The sequence below is a fragment of the Carcharhinus amblyrhynchos genome, chromosome 21 (genome assembly GCF_965287045.1).
Source record: "Carcharhinus amblyrhynchos chromosome 21, sCarAmb.v2.hapA, whole genome shotgun sequence".
Taxonomy (NCBI): domain Eukaryota; kingdom Metazoa; phylum Chordata; class Chondrichthyes; order Carcharhiniformes; family Carcharhinidae; genus Carcharhinus; species Carcharhinus amblyrhynchos.
In genome coordinates, this window is record NC_137344.1 from 6,853,853 (window position 1) to 6,874,200 (window position 20,348).

General features: G+C 40.0%; 1 protein-coding gene across 6 annotated transcripts in view; it reads right to left on the reverse strand.

The window, feature by feature from the left end:
• The window catches only part of helz (helicase with zinc finger), a 260,171-nt gene that overhangs the window by 186,368 nt on the left and 53,455 nt on the right, over nucleotides 1-20,348 (reverse strand). For all 6 annotated transcript variants that reach the window (XM_080209367.1, XM_080209368.1, XM_080209363.1 and 3 more), the window contains 6 exons: nucleotides 19,249-19,305; nucleotides 16,884-16,932; nucleotides 14,593-14,668; nucleotides 11,814-12,012; nucleotides 11,118-11,225; nucleotides 6,508-6,808 (listed from right to left, as the gene is read on the reverse strand). In XM_080209367.1, the coding sequence (XP_080065493.1) occupies nucleotides 6,508-6,808; nucleotides 11,118-11,225; nucleotides 11,814-12,012; nucleotides 14,593-14,668; nucleotides 16,884-16,932; nucleotides 19,249-19,305 (790 nt within the window). The remainder of the gene's footprint in view (nucleotides 1-6,507; nucleotides 6,809-11,117; nucleotides 11,226-11,813; nucleotides 12,013-14,592; nucleotides 14,669-16,883; nucleotides 16,933-19,248; nucleotides 19,306-20,348) is intronic.

Below are 20,348 nucleotides of genomic sequence, written 5' to 3' on the forward strand. Positions count from 1 at the left end.
CCTCCAAAGTAGCATTGTGGATATACCTATATCACATGGACTGCAGCAGTTCAGCAGCTCACCATCGCCTTCTCAAAGACAATGAGGAACGAGCAATGAAAATGCTGGTCTATCCAGTGATGGCCATTGTCTGTGAATTTTTTTTTTTAAAAACCTGTCCCTCCCAAGCTTGCGACACTTGCCATATGTTGCACCTAAAATTACTCATACACAATCTATTTCGTGAAAGAACCTAATTTGCATTTGAATGAATTAACTGTTTCTACCATCTCCTTCAAGAGCCTCTTCTACAAATCAACCATTAACTCTGAGCTATATCTTAGGTTAGATCAGAATTTACCCCCTTCAAGCTCAGGCCATGGCCTGTGGTTCTTCTGTGCTGGGCAAGATGAAATAGCTATTCATTCTCTGCAATATCTATTCTCTTTAGAATCCAAAAGAGCAATTAAGTAACCTCAAAGCTCCTCTTCCAGTGAGAACACATCCAATTTACATAATCACTCCTCACCCTCTGAATACCGAGTACAGTGGGCCTCTGCAGTGGGGAAAATGCTTGAATCTTTCATCAAGGAAGAAATAACCCCGTTGGGAAGATGCAGCCTAGGTTCATGAAAGCATGTCATGTTTAATTAATTTCGTGACATTTTGAGGACATTACAAGCAAGGTGGACAACAGGGGACCAACAAATGTGGTGGATTTCCAGAAGGCAGAAGGTGAAGCACAAAAGCCTGCTGCATAGCGCTATGGGTAACGTACTAGTATGGATAGAGGATTGGTTAAGTAACAGAATGGGGGTAAATAGGTGTTCTTCTGGTTGGCAATCATCTACTAGTGATGTGCCTCAGGAATCGTTAGGCTGCAATTGTTTATAATTTACGTAGATGATTTGGAGTTGGGGACCAAGTGCAGTGTATCAAGGTTCGGAGATGACACTAAGATGAGTGGTAGAGCAAAATGTGCAGAGGACACTGAACGTCTGCAAAGGGATATGGATAGTTTGAGCAAGTGGACAAGGGTCTGGCAAATGGAGTACAATGCAAGATCATTCATAGAACCTTACGATGCAGAAAGCGGCCATTCGGCCAATCGAGTCTGCATTGACCACAATTTCACCCAAGCCCTATTCCCATAACCCCACATATTTACCCGCTAATCCCCTGACACTACAGTCAATTTAGCATGGCCAATCCACACATCTTTAGACTGTGGGAAGAAACCCACACAGACACGGGGAGAACGTGCAGACTCCGCATAGACAGTGACCCAAGCCGGGAATCGAACCTGGGTCCCTGGCACTGTGAGGCAGCATCGCTAGCCATTGTGCCACCCATTTTGGTAGGAATAACAGCAAAATGGACTATTATTTAAATAGTAAAAAAATGCAGCATGTTGCTGTGCAGAGGGACCTGGGTGTCCTTGTGCATGAATCACAAAAAGTTGGTTTGCAGGTGCAGCAGGTAATTAAGAAAGCAAATGGAATTTTGTCCTTCATTGCTAGAGGGGTGGAGTTTAAAAACAGCGAGGTTATATTGCAGCTGTATAAGGTGCTGGTGAGGCCACACCTGGAGTACTGTGTACTGTTTTGGTCTCCTTTATCGTACGGGGTGCAGAGGAGATTCATTACGTTGATTCCAGAATTGAGAGAGTTCACTTATGAGAAGCGGCCAAGTAGACTGGGACTATACTCTTGGGAATTTAGAAGAATGAGGGGGTCTTATAGAAACATATAAAATTATGAACAGAATAGATAAGAGAAGCAGGGCGGTTGTTTCCACTGGCTGGTGAAACTAGTGGGCATAACGAGGAGGAGATTTAGGACTGAGTTGAGGAGGAATTTCTTCAACCAAAGGGTTGTGAATCCGTGGAATTCCCAGCCCAGTGAAGCAGTTGAGACTGCCTCTTTGAACATTAAGTCAAATGTAGAAAGATTTTTGAAAAATGAAGAAAATTAAGGGTTATGGTGAGCAGGCAGGTAAGTGGAGCTGAGTCAAAGATCAGCCATGATCTTACTCAGTGGCAGAACAGGCTCGAGGGGCCAGATGACCCACTCCTGCTCCTGGTTCTTATGTTCTCTACACTCTGGGATACAGAAGAATAAGAGGTGATGTCATTAAAAAGTGCAAACATTTTGAGAAGCTTAAGGGGGTACAAGCTGAAGCATCCAAGGCTTGGGGCAGAACGTCAGTTAGTTAGGACCGAGATAAGGAAAAATTTTTCACTTTCAAATTCTCTGCCCTAGAAGATGCTCAGTTATTGACTACGTTTAAGGGCGATAGCGATAAGATTTTTGGAGGTTGAAGGTCGACCCTGATCTACCTCTTTGACCAAGCTTCTGGTCACCTGTTCTAACATCACCTCAGATGGTTCAGTGACAAGTTATATTCAATCATGCTCCTGTAAAGCACCTTGGCATGCTTTACATTAAAGACACTTTACAAATAAGAGCTGTCAGCTAAATGCTGCCAGTACATTAGCAGCAATGGCTTCCCTTGCTGCCCCATTATATAGTGACCTGTGGACTCTACCATGGGTCTATCCTTGTTATCAACCTCCTTTGCAAGCTGCTCTCGGTGACATTATCTGGAGGAAGGGAGTGGTCAATTTCCAGATTCTAGCGCTAATACCAAGCTCACTACTTCTCCAACATTCACAACATCATGATCATCTCTGGCCCAGCAGACTGCAACTTAACTGACAAAAAAGTCTAATTGATGGAAAGGTCAAAGCTACTGCTTTCAATTCCCACCATAAACCTCACACTTTCCATTATATTCTCATTAATTCTGTTCCCCCTTCTCGGCTGTCACCAACTCAACAACTTACATCCTTCATGTAGGAAAATGTCCCATGTTGGTCTACAGGAACACAGACAATATTGAGTCAAGGGAAACCTAGCTAAAAATCAAATCTAAACCAGACTGGACAAAACTGTGGCATCCTGTTCTACCGAATGTATCTGAAACTTATCTTTTATACTATCCAATAGTGAGGTAAAGGATCAGGACAACAGAAATCGGAGCAGAAAATCATTATTCTATACACCAGTTACCAGAGATTCCTTGATTTTCCTCTTTCCCACATTCCAAGCTTAGATTTAGTCTCTAAACTCACAATGCATTTAAAAAAAGACAATGAATGAACAGGATAAAATTGTTACAAAGTTGCAGTCTGCTCTAGATATTCAATTCAACGCAACTATTTTTATCCTTTAATATTTCTCTATTTAAAATAACATAACCTGAACTAATAATAAAATAAGCTGGGTTAATAATAAAGCCCCTTGGTAAGAAGAATACACACTGTAAATTTGCAGATGTTTCCAAGTGTGTTCCTTGATCATATTATCATACTACTGTTGCCTGGGAGCCTGCTGCACGCAAGTTGGCTGCTGAGTGTCCTACATTATAATATTGATCAACTTCAAAAGTATTTCATTGGCTGCAAAGAGCTTTGAGCCATTGTAAGGGAATGAAAGACATTACGTAAATGCAATTCTGCCAAAAGGCACATTGATGTACAAAGCTAGAAGTATAGTAATAAACTTAGTTTAAGAGTTTATTTTATTAGTGTCACAAGTAGGTTTCCATTAACACTAATGAATTTCCGGTGAAGAACTGTTTCAGTGAATGAGGTGGGATAGACCTGTAGTAAATTTCACTCTATTTTGACATGATTCTGCATCACTCCACATCAAAATTAATAAAGTGGTGCACTCAGAATGGACTAAAGGTTGACTTTTTTGGTAGAATCCTTCTTGAACTTGACCACCTGTCTGAAGGGGGAAATCAACATGGATCTAACAACAGGTGGTTGGTATCCCTCTCTCCCTGCAGATATTTCTAGAATGGAGCCCAAATGATGTATGCTTCTGCTCTTGTACTTCTGATTAGCATGAAGTCAGCTGTTTCACCTCTGACTTCACCCTTTATCCATTATGTCGGCCAATGGTGCTTTCAACTAAACCTGCTTCTGTGACTCTTGCATGTTGGCCCCATAGACAGGCTTGAGCAGCACACCAAATGAAATCAGCCTCTTTCAAGTATTTAGAATGTGTTCCAGAGAGTTAAGGATACCCTTGTCAATGACCGACTCATTGGAGAGTTAGATTTCTGGGGTGGCATGGTGGCACAGTGGTTAGTACTGCTGCCTCAGTGCCAGGGACCCTGGTTCAATTCCAGCCTCAGCTGATTGCCTGTGTGGAGTTTGCCATGTTCTCCCTTTGTCTACGTAAGTTTCCTCCCACAGTCATGCAGACTGGATGGATAGGCCATGCTAAATTGCCCCTTCATGTCAGGGGGATTAGCAGTATAAAAACAGGGGTTATGAAGATAGGGCTGGATAGAATTGGTGTCAGTGTGGGTTTGATGGGCTTAATGGTCTCCTTCTGCACTATGTGGATTCTATGATTTTATTAACATATCTATCCCAATTTATTTCAATGGCTCCAGCAAGACTTTGTCAAGTTATTTAACCCCTCATGAACTTGCCAGCAACACTTAAATACAAAATCATAAAGATATTTCCATAGCAATACAAAACCAAAATGTTGCACGTACTAGAAATCTGAAATAAAACCAGAAAATTTTGGAAAAGTTCAGCAGGTCTGGCAGCATTTGCAAAAGAAAATTAAGTTAACGTTTCAAATCCATATGACTTCTTCAGCGCTAATGAGGGGGAGAAATGTGATGGATTATATACCTTGTAAGAGACAGATGGAGCAGGTAGAGCAAAGGAGAAGCCTGGCAGAGATTGCAGCACAGATGTGCAGGGCACAAGACACAGGAAGTGTTAATGGCAATGTGAAAGAATATGGAAGGTACTGATAATGGCGTTAGGATAAGATAGCAGAATGTGTTTTTAGGCAAACAAAAGGTCAGTGCTCAGTGAAAGCAAAACTTAAGAACAAATGACAGATGATTGGGGGGGTTGCACTGGGGCAGGAAAAAAAAGATTAAAAAAAAGTGGTCAAGATGGAGGAGAAAGGTCACAGTCTAAACTTGTTAAACTCAATGTTGAGTCCCCAGGCAATAACATGCCTGACTGGGGGATGAGGTGCTCCTCCTCCAGTTTACCTTGGGCATCAATGCAATTTGGACCTCTGCTTTCCTATTAACATATTCTTCTATCTCATCTTAATGCCTTTATTAGCACTTTCCATGTTCTTTCACACTGCCATGTCTTTTGCACCACACATTTTGCAATCTCTCCTAGCTCCCATATATCACTGCCCTTCTACTTAGCTCTACCCCCTTACACAGTATACAATCCATCACATTTCTTCCTCTCTTTGGCTTTTAAAGAGTCATACCAACTCAAAACATTAACTGTTTCTCTCTCTGCTAGGCCTGCTAAGTTTATTCAGCATTTTCTGTTTTATTTCCATGCCAAAATGATCAGAAATCTTATATTACAACAAAAAGTGGTTTTCCTATTCTCTTCAATGCTTTAAATAATAGTGACACAAACCCTTCTCCACTTTTCTCCCCATCTTTCAATTCCCATTTCTTTTTAAATCAGGCAGTGGGATCTCCAAATACCTCTGTACAATCCCTGAGAATGTTTTCTACATTAAAAGCAAGCTTCTGTGATAGTGGCAATGATACAAGAATGGCTGAAGAATAAAAATCAGAATAGGAACAAAATGGGCGTTTCTCAGTTTGATGAGGCAGCTAACGCCTTGCCCAAGAATCTTTACTGAGATGTTTCTCATTCTCAATTTATAGAGGTGATTTAGACATGAGCACATGAAGTCATACCCAAAACTGAGACTGCTAGATTTTTGGGCATTAAGGGTAGGAAGTGGATGTTGATGTAAAAGTTCCACCATCATCTTATTGAGTGGTGAAGCAGATTCAAAAGAATAAATTCCTGTTTACTCATGTTCCTAAGTGAGTTCATGCAAACATTCAACAAATCTACAATGACAACACAATTACATTTTTAGAGAATGACTCAAGCCACAACTTAATTTAGGAACAGTGAAACAGTAATAGGCTATTTCAGCTCTTCAGCCTGTTCGCCATTCAATTACTTTAATCTATATATCCGCCTTTGCCACATACTGCTTAATGATCAACAAAAAAGCTATCAATCTCAGTTTTAAAATTAACAATTGATCAAGCATCAAACGCTGTTTATGGAAGAGTGTTCCAAACATCCACTACCCTTTGTGTAAAAATGTTTTTGACTTTTACTCCAATAGCTCTGGCTCTAATTTATAGACTTTGCCCTCAAGTCCAATATTTCTACAATGAGATCTCATGAAGGGGAAATTACTTGCATTTTTATCAGTAATCTTTTCCATTCTTATGAATCATTTCAAGGGCTGACATTCTTTCCATTTTTCATTCTATCAAATAAACTCAGAAGACATCACCTTCAGGATGGCACCAGTAAGACTGTCCGTAGAAGCCTTGTGGGGTCCTTAGGCTCTTAGTGTCTATTTTCAAAATTGAAATTAAACAGCAACTAATTTGTGCAAAGAGCAGAAATGGACAAATTCATACCTTCTATTGATGCAGCATCCACCATAATCCTTTGCATCAGGACCGGCTCAGACCCAAAGTCAAAAACTACAGTTTGACGAAAAGTTCCAAATATTTCCGTATTGAATTGTACACTGACTCTATATATACAATGGTCCATTCCATTCTGAGCCATCTTTCCTCCTCCAAGCCACTCCTGACAGTTCTCAGGTACATCCTGTACCACCTGAGTGTTGAGGTCACCAACAGAAACAGTCAAAATGGAAAAATGAGGACGATGAGCATCGTAGAGCAAGGCTATTCGGTAGAGCAAACGTGCAGGCTGAAGGGGAAAATAAACATATCAATTAATCCCACTGACAATATCAACTCCACAAAGTAGCATCACAAATCACCTGCTCTGTCTTCTGCATTTCCTTCAGAAGGCTACTTCTTGCCAGGGTGAAAGCATCACTTCTTCCCAGAGCAGAAACGTCAATTACAAGGGGGCACTGGCTTAAGGAGAGTGTAGGAAAGTTTAAGGGAGATATGCAGGGTAAGCTTTTCATGCAGAAAGTGGTGGGTGCCTGGAACGTGCTGCCAGAGGTGGTGGTGGAAACAAGGCACATTAGCAACATTTAAGAGACATCTGGGTGAGTACATGAATAGGGAGGAAATGGGGGATATGTACTAAAGGCAAGAGGCTTTTTTTTAGTTTAATTAGGGCATCATGCTCAGCATGGGCGTGGGAGCCTGTTGCTGTGCTGTACTTTTCATTGTTACCATTTCTATCTTATTCGACACGTCCCTTTTTTTCTACATTCTTTCATGCGATTTGGGCATCACCGACAAGGCCAGCATTTGTTGCCCATTCCCAAACGCCCTGGAACTGAGTGGTTTACTAGGCCATTTCAGGGGGGAATTAAGAGTCAACCACATTGCTGTGGGTCTGGAGTCACGTGTAGACCATAGCAACTAAGGATAACAGATTTCTTTCCCTAAAGGACATAAGTGAATGAAATGTTTTTACAACACTTGACAATAGATCCATGATTGTTACTGAGACAAGCTTTTTATCCCAGATTTATTAACTGGATTTAAAATTCAACAGCGGCCACAGTGGGACTTGAACCCATGTCCCCAGAATATCAGCCTGGATTCTGGATTGCTAGCCCTGACATTGCCGCTGTGTAATCATCTCCCCTTGGGACTTTTAAATCAGTTCTTCAAACCTAGTAAATGACTAGTTCTAGAACAATAGCAGTGAGCATTCAATACACAAAAACACTACATCATTGCAGGAGTTCCTGAGAGAATTGGACTCAACAGCCAGCTTGGGCACGATAGGATGAAGGATTTCTTGCTATGCTGTAAAACTCTGACACAATGAGTTCTTCGCCCAATCAGCTCCATCTCTTTTAGCTGCCTAACCCCCACTTTCCCGTCAGGAGCAGGGCTGGTTATTAAAGCAAACACAGTGATCAGTTCCATTCACAACTTCTCCAGTAACGAAGCAGCCTTTACCAGCCCACAACAGGAACAATCATCATCCAGGCTTGGGTTAACATGTAGCAGGTAACATTTATGACACCCAAACACTAGATAATAACTATCACAGACAACAAACAAAGTCTAATCACCTCCCCTTGATCTTCAATAACTCCACCACTGGCAAATTCCCAACCATCAATATGCTGAATTGACTCAAGGTTTAACCCAGCCAGCTGCAACAATTCCATGAAAACAACAGGACAGACGTTGGATAGCGAGATGGAACACTCACCACTCATATGGACTGGTGCAGTTCCAACACTTAAGTAACCAAACACCAACCAGTAGAATACAGTTTGCTTGCTGGCATGATTACTACCAAGCTCAATGTCAACTCCTCCATTACTGGCACCCCACTGCTATAGCATGCACTATTTACAGGATGCACTGCAACAACTCACCATGGCTACTTGGACAGTATTTCCCTTCCTTGTGACCTTGACTCTGAGAATGCACTAATATGCTGAGGGTACCATCACCGCCAAGTCACACATCATTCTAACCAATGTTCCTTCTGAGCTGCAATAATCCACAATGGTCCACACAGGGAACAAACAGGCTGCACACAACCAACGTTCACCTGAAAATGTGTGGATATGGCAGTCTTAAAGGGACCATACAATGCAATAAGTACGGCATAAAGAAATCAAACAGAACATTCTGAAGTCATACTCCACCATTCCTTCACCAGGAGAGTCAATATGCTGAAAATCTTTAGTGTCAATGCTGGATCACCACAAAGACTATGGTGGTTCAATGAGAACAACCACCAATATCTCAGCAGAAATACTAGGAATAGACAAGGAAATGGTCCACCTGTATCACCTAAAAACTTATTCCAACATTATAATACCAAGAGGATCAGGACAGAAGACTTATGACAAGGGTGAAAGCAGTCCAAAGAAAATGCTCCAACTGAAAGCAAGACCCATAATGGCATCAATATACTGTATGCATTACTTTGTGCAAGTTCCTAGAGGACACACAGAGAGCAGTGACTGGATAGCCCAGATTTCCATTCATAGTTAATAACAATTATCTAAACTCAAATTGTCTGTTGAAGGTTAGATACATCTTAAGGCGCACACAAACTGCACCTAATCCCAGCAATTAACAGTCACAGTGCTTTTAAAATTATCTTGTCAACCATGTACAGCCAATGTAATGACAGAAAAGTGTCAGCATGATGCCAATTACTTGATCTAACACTGGGAAACAATTTAGCATACCACCTTGCACCTGCACTACTCTGTGACATTAATACTTGCCAGATCACTTCTACTTACACACATTTCAAACTAAATTATATGGCTGTTGGTCCAGCAAATTTCCATAATTCACCAACTTAAAAAGAGCTGCACATTTCCTTGAAATTTTTGAGAGCATTATAAATAAAACAAGAAGTGGAATACCTATGGTGTAATTTATCTGGACTTCTAAGCATCTCAAAGAAAAAAAAATTAAACTCGTCCATGGAAATTAAGATTTTTAAGAAAGGAATGGTGAACATGTTCAATGCTTGGGACCTCATTTATTATTTATGGAATCGACTAGTGTAATGAATGCAGTGGAAATTAAAAATGCAGCTCAATTTTTGCAAAAGATTTCAGATCTGTTATGGAATTGGAGAGATGAATAGCAAAGGAAAACAACAATACAAAGCACTGGAAGGTAAGAAGAATCAGCAACATGGCTTCACAACATTAGCACAAGAGATACATTGACAGAGCTAATACAGATTAACTTCCTAATGTCCAATGCCAAGACAATGAGAACTACACAAAGATAGAACTTTTTAATGCATAATTAGAACAGCCTACAGGAGGTCATGCTGAGACGTTATAACACACTTGCCAGATTTCACTGGAGTTGTGTGCAAGTCACTATATTCTAAAAACATGCATTGACAGGTAATTAGAATAAACCCAGCTGGAGGCAGGGATGAGCTACGTGAATAGATCAGGAAAGCTTAATGACATTTAACACCTAAGTAACATATATAAAATAAGCAGGACATGCTGCACCTGCAGTCTGCTTCACCATTCAATAAGATCATGGTGAAGTGAGTAAGTAACATTTGTGAATGATTAAATGACAGACAAGAAGGTGACCCAAAACAGGTGGTCAGTTCGGTCGCTGGAACAAGACAACATTGCTGAAAAGTATATTCATAAACTGATGAGAAAACATTTCTTTATTCATAAAGATATGCAAGTTAGATGAATTGACATTGTACATTTTGACCCTTTGTGTCCTGTGTAGGTTAGGGGGATTAGCAGGGTAAATGAGAGAGGTTACAGGGGTAAGCGTGGGAAAGATAATTTGTTGGAGAGTTGGTGCAGGCTCAATGGGCCAAATGGCTACCTTCTGCACTGTAGGGATTCTATGATTTGATGATAGGGGAATGGACATTTGGAATAAGCTACCCAAAGTATTGAAATTACAGACAAGAAAAGAGCTAAAGATACAACTGCATGCTCAACTGTATAAAATGAACTGTAAATGGGAGGTTTTTGGTTCATAATATAGTGCAGTCATGAATAAAAGTCACCGTTCTCCAACATGATCAATGCATTATTTATGTATTGCTTGACCAATGAAACTTTGACAAATTAAAATAGAAATAGTCCAAGCTTAGCTAATTTGTGGAGTTCATGGTTCATGGCTCATGGAGTTTCTCATTTCACATACACATTCAAGACTTCCAAATCTTCAACCAATTTTGGGGTACCTTCTTCAGACTAAACTCTTAGTTTTCTACCAATGGTTGCCTTGATATTAAACAAATTAAATTATATACAATATATTTCATGCCACAGATTTATCCTCACTGGCAATGATACAGGTAAAAGACTAGCCATCCTGGATTATTGTTATGGAGATACGGCAGGGGCAAGTTACGAGAGTAGATTGGGGGGGAGAATATTAATAAAGACTAACATTGCTGTAACTTCTCTCCCCCATCCAGAAATTCCTGTTAATAATTAATGGGAGGGTAGCTTCAATGTCAGCTAAGATAGCATTTGCGAGTGTAATACATCAAAACCTTCCAGGTATTATGTTAAATCAACAAACTTTATAAAGTGAATTTCTATACTTACTTTACAATGGAGTATAAAGGTCCACACTTGACTAGATTTCTTGGTCGTCACAGTTACTGATAGTTCTGGGCTATGTTCCACTGCTACACCATCCACAGACTCACTAAGCTTTAAAACAATAAAAATTCACCTTAGCAAATTAACATTCTGAAGGGAAACTGTGACTGCAAATCAAAAATGAACTCCAGTTTCACATAATAGTCATCACATCAAACCCATTCAACAGTTTCTGCCTCTTACCATTGTTGAACGAAGGTTATTTCGATACCCTTGGCACAGTCTACCCATCTGCTCCCAACCTATCTTCTGTGGAATTGGTTTTGTTTCAAATTTGGCTTCATTTTTTCTGGAAACCATCAACTCTTAGTTAGGTACAACTGGATGAATGGCATTCACCCCCAGTGTGCATTCCTCATTTGCACAACATAATAGGAAGCAATCAGAATGTGGATAGTGGCATATCCCTGTGAGGTCCAAGGCATGTATCTCTCAATCAATGTGTCTATAACAGATTATCTGGTAATGTATCACAATGCTGTTTGTGCACAAACTGACTGCCAGAGTTGCCGACAAAACAACAGTAACTCCATATTGGTTGTGAAGCATTTTTGGACACTCAAGGATGTGAAATACATAAAATGGATGCAAGTTCTTATTCTCTTACTTAACATGTGCCAAATCAAGAAATTTACATACCACTTTTTCTGGAGATAAAGAATTCATCCATTTTTCAATTAATGTTTCCATATAATTCCCAATAGACTGTTTACTTTCTTTTTGTTGTTTCAAGCGCATCAGCCGTGAAGAGTAGCGTTTCTGCCATTCAGCCAGCTCCTTCTGAGAGTGTGCGGACGTACATTGAGCACCATATCTACATATCTTCTGTTCCATGAACCTAAAACAAAAAAATGATATATTACTTGACTTAAGCAGCAATAGATCTCCTATTTTAAAATTTTATAATTTCGTCACTTATAAGCTTCCCTGACTTTACAACAGCAAAGACAATAATGCACATTTGTCACAAATCATTTGGTCAAGTATCATTTATATGACTATAATTTTGTCTAGTTGGGAAAGCAGCTGATGTTTGATGCTGAGGTTAACAATCCACTCAACAGCTTTAGTAAATGCAGTAGGAAGGGTTGTGATGCCACCAAGAATGGATCTCTCAGGCCCAAAGTTCAGAATATGGGCAATGGTTTGACTCAGTCTGAGTAGTTTTTCATATTCCATCTGTGGAGGAAGTGGCTAAATCCTCACTGGCCTGACCTCAAGAAGTTGAAGGTGCCCAGATTTTCTGAGGCATGTTGAAACCTGGAACCTCACTACTAAGGTCAGTTGCCAGGTTCTGGTTGATGATGTTTGCAGTTAACCAGTTGTTGCAGCACTGAAAGGTGGAGCTATGATCAGTTTGTAGGGCGTGGGATGCGTCTTGGTAAGGATTATGGGGTTTTGAGGCCCTGTGTCAACGGGAGTGCTTTGTCACGCGCTGGTATTCTTTGAGGAATATGATCTCTATGCGAACATCAGAAGGTAATCACTTGAACTGTTGTTGGTCTCAACTCTCCAAAAATTTGAGATAGATGTCTACATGTTTGTGTGGCACTTTCTGAGCCAAGTTGAGCAGCAGTATTCTGCTGTTGGGTAGACCAGGTGAGTGAAGCAACGTGTCTCTGCTGTCCCAGGTGGGATCTACTAGTTTCCTTAAGAAATTTCTCTAAGCTTTCTGTGAGGTGCTGCCGGTAGGTCAATATGCAATCAAGAGAGACGCAAAGGTAATCTGGCTTTGGGTCGTGGATGAATCATTGGCCACAGAACATGAAGCTCTTCCTTCACCGAGGAATTGCTTAAATGAAGGACTGAAATGACAGTCTTGGCAGTGTTTGGTCAAAATCTCCATTTTCTGAAACAGGTTTCCAAAGAACATAGATCTTCAGGGATTCGTCACGTTCTTCAGTCTGCAAAGCCAAATCATCAGCATATGCAAAGTCGTATGTTTGCGGAGGGAGTCACTGATGTTGGGAGAACCAGAACAAAGACTGATCCCTGTGCAAGCCTGAAGGTTAAGTCTGGATGGCTGATTTAATCGCCAAGACATATGGAACTGTCAACGGCTAATTATGGATTTGGTTAATTGTAGGGTTCTCTCACAGTAGATGGAAAATTTCAGCGGCATGTCTGTGTGCCACACTGTGTCATAGGCAAGGGATAAGTCAACAAAAGCGGTTCCTATCTTCATGCCTTTCTGGAAACTGGTCTCAATGTGTGACGTCAGTATTATTACTGATAACAGGGGGTGATTGGGTGGTAAGCTGTGGGGGTTGTTCAGTGGCTTCTTTGGCTTGCCAAAGGCCATCATCTAAAATTACTACCCAATGTTTGGAATGGTATCAGTACTGTTGATGTTGGTAATCAGCTTCAAGAATTGTGGGTAAATTCTACCGACTCCTGCTGCTTTGCCTGACTTGGTTGCTGATACTATCTACTTCCACAAGGCGGCTTGAATGGTCTGTTTGCTCCGGGGCAGTCTTAAGAAAATGTAGTGAGGCGGTTTTTATCATGCACGTCTTCCGTGCTGGCCAGTATTTTTGTGTTATTAAGGAGCTGTAAAGTGACGACATTAGCATTGATTCCAGGACGCTGGCATAGTTGTTGTCTACGTATCTTCCCCAATCACTATTACTTCTATGATTTGATTTATTATTGTTGCATGTATTATTATACAGTGAAAAATATTGTTCCTTGTGTGCTATATAAAGCATACTGTTCATAGAGAAGCAAAGGAGAGTGCAGAATGTAATGTTACAGTCATAGCTAGGATGTAGAGAAAGATCAATTTAGTGCAAGGTAGGGCCTTTCAAAAGTCTGAAGGCAGCAGGAAAGAAGCTGTTCTCGAGTCAGTTGGTATGTGATCTCAGACTTTTGTATCTTTTTCCCGACAGAAGAAAGAGGAAGAGAGAATGTCAGGGGTGCCTGGGGCCCTTAATTATGCTGGCTGCTTTTCTGAGGCACCAGGAAGTGTAGACAAAGTCAGTGGGTGGGAGGTTACCTCTATCCTCAATGCCATTGACCCCACCGATGGCTTCATCAAAAAATATGAAACCCTGGCATGCTGTTCATGTCCCAATTCAGCATTTCCACTGGCATCCTTTTTCCTAGCACTGATCTTTGCCCCCAAAATACCAGACTATGCATTCAATATTAAGATTCAAATTAACTAATACTCACTAAACCCTCAACTCATTCAAACGCTAATTTCAAATTTTCCGAGAAACAGAGGAAACAGACACAATGAAATATGATCACAGATGAGAGACAGTGAAGAGAAGAATCACGTGCATCAACTTAGAAATGGACTGCAGCAGAGATCATTCACTTCACAGAACTCTTGGACAACAAAAACTTTGCACTGGAAATTAATCCAGTAATAAATCAGGAAGTTATTTAAATGAAAGTCGTCAAATCTACTTACCTTTTGCACAGGGTATATTCTTCACTACAGGTTACACCACGGGGAGGAGGCCGGAACTGCCATCCATCTTCAGAATCTACAGCAATCATTCAAATATATTTTGAAAATATCAAGATTCTTCTTTCATATAGTTGCCTATTTTAATACAGCATCTTTTTTACATCAAAGAGCCACCTCACAGCAGCAACAGGTAACATGTCTTGTCTATAATAGGGTAAGTTTGTAATGACAACATGGATGGCACAATAACAAAGTGGTTAGCACTGCTGCTTCACAGCTCCAGAGACCTAGGTTCAATACCTGACTTGGGTCACCACCTGTGTGGAATTTGCACAGTCAGCCCATGTCTGCGTGGGTTTCCTCCCACAGTCCAAAGATGTGGTTAGGTTGATTGGCCAAGCTAAATTGTCCCTCAGTGTCCCGAGATGAATAGGTTAGAGGGATTAGTGGGTAAATATGTAGGGATAGGGCCTGGCTGGGATTGTGGCCGGTGCAAACTCAATGGGCCGAATGGCCTCTTTCCTCACTGTAGAGTTTCCATGATTCTAACATTTCATTCAAGCCCATTGAGCCTGCTCTTAAACTAAATTAATTATCAGCCATGACCCAAAGTCATCAGATGTCTAGCAAGGAACAAGTATCTAGTATATGTCCTGATGAGTGCAAGGTGAAAAGCTTCAGCAACATGTCTCTCCTTTCAGCAATACTCAAGTTCTGTATTAATAAATTACTGAGGAAAAAACCTTACAAGAAATCTAAATTAAACAGCTTTATCTTAACCTCACCATGATAAAATGAAACAAGATACATTCTAGTACAAATTCTTCACAACCCTAACTTACTGTTTTCCAGATAACATTCTAAACAGCCATCGTTTATTGATCAGCCGCTCATCAAGTTCGTCCTTTTTCATTATAAACATACACAATTGTCCAACTAAATTTTACAAATATATATTCTTGATTTCTCCTTTGTCCTGAAAGCACCAACTCCTTTAGCAGATCAGCCTTGGCAAGTTAGGCTAATGATTTTGAAAAAAAATGACCATGGCTTTCATGGCAGTTCTTGATGCAGTGTCTAGCAGACATCAACTCAAGTCAGTTCAATAGTAAGACACCTGGACACGCAGGAATGTTTGTGGTATCCCAACTGACAACCTGCTAAGAACTGCTAACTGAATGCAATGACGTGGAGATGCCGGCGTTGGACTCAGGTAAACATAGTATGAATTCTCAGAACACCAGGTTAAAGTCCGACAGGTTTATTTTGGTAGCACAAGCCACTAGCTTTGAGTGCCACTTCTTCATTGAGTGGGATTTGAGTTCACAAACAGGGCATATAAAGACACAAACTCAATTTACAAAATAATGGTTGGAATGCAGGTCTTTACAGGTAATCATGTCTTAAAGGTACAGACAACGTGAGTGCAGAGAGGGTTAAACACAGGTTAAAGAGATGTGTATGTATTGTCTCTAGCCAATGACAGTTAGTGAGATTTTGCAAGCCCATGCAAGTTGTGGGGGTTACAGATAACGTGACATGAACCCAAGATCCCGGCTGTAACCAAGTTCCGCACACGAGGACGGGCCTCAACTGTGATCTTGGGTTCATGTCACACTCTGTAACCCCTCACAACTTGCCTGGGCTTACAAAATCTCACTAACTGTCCTGGCTAAAGACAATACATATCTCTTTAACCTATGCTTAACCCTCTCGCCACTCACATTGTCTGTACCTTTAAGGCTTGATTACCTGTGAAGACTCACATTCCAACCAATATTTTGTAAATTGAGTTTGTGTCTTTATCTGCCTTGTTTGTGAACTGAAATCTCACTCATCTGATGAAAGAATGACACTCTGAAAGCTAGTGACTTGTGCTACCAAATTGGACTTTAACCTGGTGTTGTGAGACTTCTAACTGAATGCAAGCCAGGAATGGAACCTGGCAGCATCTGGACTGCATGGATTAGAGTGCCAGCAGGCATAGTCTTCATTCACTGGGCTATAACTTATTTTAAATTTTTGGATTTTTTTGTCATTCTCTAAATGCCTCCAACATAGAATGCCAAGTGAATAACAGTGCTCAAGCAACAGACAAAGACCTAACCGTAGTTAGGAAGCTTCAAAATATTCTTGCCCAACATAGATCATTGATTGTGAAACACTTCAAAACTTCTGGAGTACAAGGTTCTTTATAAACCTATGCTTTTTGCTAATACATTTGTAAAAGATTCAATGCTGAAAAGTAACTTCTAATTCTTCCAATAATAAACATTTATTTTGTAAATTACCTTCTTCTGTGTCTTCTAAATATGCAGACATCAGTTTATTGCTGGTTATCTGCAAACATGAAAAAGCAGACCAGATGTAAACAGGACAATTCTCAGTTCAGAGAGCAGTTAGCACATTAGAATTGACATCACCTGATTGCTACCCAGCTACCCTTGCCGGAAACCATCTTCAAGCGAGGAGGAGGAAAAGTTGGCATAACAAACTTTACAAACCTTTTGTATAATTAAGCCAATTTAAATTTGAACTAATAAATAAGCACTAGTGTTTCAGACAGCTTTTGTTTTTTTTTATACATATTCTGGGTCCAAAAAAAGACAGCTAAGTGAAGGATGAAAGGGAAAGCAATAATAATATAAGGCAAGGTCAATCAAGAGACAATGATTACAGGGATTAGAGGATGCCAAATTTGAACATGTACATTAAAATAGTTGATGAATCAGTGGGAGAGAAGAGAGCCTTTGGGATCCTGAATTGATGAAGGCAAGAAGGGAAGTTAAGCAATGACTAATCACATACTTGCAGCTGAATACATAAAAAGCAATGTTTTTGGATATTTACAGTGATGATTAATGAATCGCCAATGGTTTAATGGCAGAATCCTAAATGTCTGTCGTAGCCTATATCAGGATGAAAATATTACCAATAGTTGGGCCAAAACTCTTAAACTATTGAATAATTTGAACATCAGTTTTTGTACATTTACAACAGTCCAAATGTTGAAACGGTTAATATACAATTCAAATGGCAAGAGAGATCACCTTTGATTTTTTAAGGGCAGAGTGAACATCAGAAAATTTGCAAGAAAGGTAGATGACAGTTAGAAGAAAGAAAAACAGATCACAGAGTCATGTCTGGAGTGAGCTTTCTCCTACTGTCCCCATAGTTTCCATTCTTTTCCAGTTACCTTGAATGAACCACAGAAACCTGGCACATCAAGCTTGATGTGGAGATGCTGGCGTTGGACTAGGGTAAACACAGTAAGAAGTCTCGCAACACCAGGTTAAAGTCCAACAGGTTTATTTGGTAGTAAACGCCACTAGCTTTCAGAATGCTATTCCTTCGTCAGGTGAGTGGGGAGTTCTGATCACAAACAGGGTATATAAAGGCACACACAGTTTACAGAATACTGATTAGAACGTATGTCTTTACAGCTAATCAAGTCTTAAAGGTGCAGACACTCCCCACTCACCTGACAAAGGAACAGCGTTCTGAAAGCTAGTGGCGTTCACTGCCAAATAAACCTGTTGGACTTTAACTTGGTGTTGTGAAACTTCTTACGTCAAGCTTTGCCAACGTTCAGCTTGTTACAATAACTAAATTCAGGAAAACCCCTAGTTGCTCAGAGTGTGGCAATTTCACAAGTATACAAATAAGTCTGGTGCATAAGTTAGGATGCAAAATTTTTTTAAAAAGCCATTTCCAAAGCAATCGAATATGAGTGGGTATTGCCTACTAAGGTTAGGGTCAAGCTGATTGCGCAACTCCAGTGGCCAAAAAAACTGTTAAAGCTCAGCACCTAATTCTAGGCTCAGATGAAGAATAATGATGAGTACCATGAGCAGGTACAAGGAGTGAAAACTGACTAGCCATTTGGATGAGGTTACTGGTACCTGCATTTTGTGAGAGAATCAATATTTCAGAGGAGAAAATGCTTTGCCTGTTCTTTGCCTCCATATTCTTTTTTTGCCATCCAATGGAAATTGGATAGGCTGCAGAAAAAATTAGGTGAAACAAAGACAAGGATAGGAATTCCTAGACCAATCGTTAAATAATAACACATGCAAACACTATTATCACTGTCTAAATGTTCACATTTTATTCTGGCCAAAGAGAGCATTCAGTAGTGTACAACAGAAACCTCTCCTAACTGTACCACTTGGTAACAATTACACAAGGGAAATCTACAGTGATTTCCCAACAATTTGGCGTTGCTCTGTTTTGATTCAAGGTCAGCAATTCACAAATGTGCAAAACCATAGGGACAAAAACATGCCCTGTTGGTACCCACTGGGCAGGCCTTGCTGGTTATTTAAAATTGAGAATTTTCAACTATAAACTTTTGGCAAAACACAACTATTAAACAGAATCTTCCTTTTAAGGCACATGGAGCTGTGTAATTTTAATACAGGTTGCTGTGAAAGACAACATTCTCTGTAATTCACTGGGGAATAGCAAATGCAAATTTTGTCACATGCACAGTAAAGAAAGAAAATGAAGAACATAATGTAAATTTATAACCACCCAATGACCATATCTAACGTGTGACAGACATGAAAAGTGGACAAACTGCACAATAATTTCTGACAAAGTTCATTTCTTTTTTATATATAGATGCGCATTAAAAGCCTTCAACAGATTACTCACCTCCATTTCTGCCAGAAGCATTTTGAGCCTGGTTACATCTTTTGTTATCAGCCCATTCTAGAAAAAAAATATTGAAATAGTAATTTCGTAATACACTGAGACAGTTTTAAGTTTCAACCATATTGCTCAGTGCTTACGAGATATTTACAGAATGTCTACCATTTCACTACCATTTAGTTTGTCTAAAATCAAACTGCATAAAAAACCGTTTTCCTCCTTAATTATGCACACATGGAAATTAAGTTAGATTCTTCATTTGTGTGTTTAATTAAAAATAAAATTCCTTATGTCATTCTCTAACAACACCCATTGCAATCCCAAGTTGTATTATATTGAAGAATTTGTGACTCAGCCAAAAATAATATACTTGTGGCTTCACAATTCACATTTTATCCAGTTAGTCCATCTGTTGTTTAAATCTGGTAATCCCACTGAGACACTTGAACTCCTCCAAAGCGCTGTCACTTTAGTTACATGGACATTTCTTTGTGCTAACAGTTAGCATTTGCCACAACATTACTAATGGTCAAACTCGAAATACAGCAGTCAATCTTTAAGTAAAATCATTGTTTTACTGCACAGAGCTGTATGCAACAGTTACGATGAAAGCCATGGATGGCTACAATGGCAAAATGGGAAGCTACACCTTATTAATAAATTGAAACCACACCCTTCTTTATTCTATAATGTCTCAAGTGTGAACTTACCTGTTCACACTCTGCTACCAACTTAACAGCTGTTGTTTCGCATACAAATTGTGTCGGTTCCATCTAGAATCATAAAACGATTACAGCACAGTCCGTGCCAACTCTCTGCAAGAGCAACTCAATCAGTCCCACCTCCTTGCCTTTATCTGTAGCCCTACAAATGTTTTCCCTTCAAATAAGTATCCAGTGCCTTTTAAAAACCATGACTAAATCTGCCTCTACCACACTCGCAGGTGGTGCATTCCAAATCCTAACCACTCACTGCATAAAACAATGTACAGTAATTCCCCTCTTCACGTTGATTTGAGCAATTTTGTGTTACCACAGAGACAATCAGGAATGCATACCCCTTTAAAGTTATGACATTCATTAGAACATCATTTTTGCGCAGGC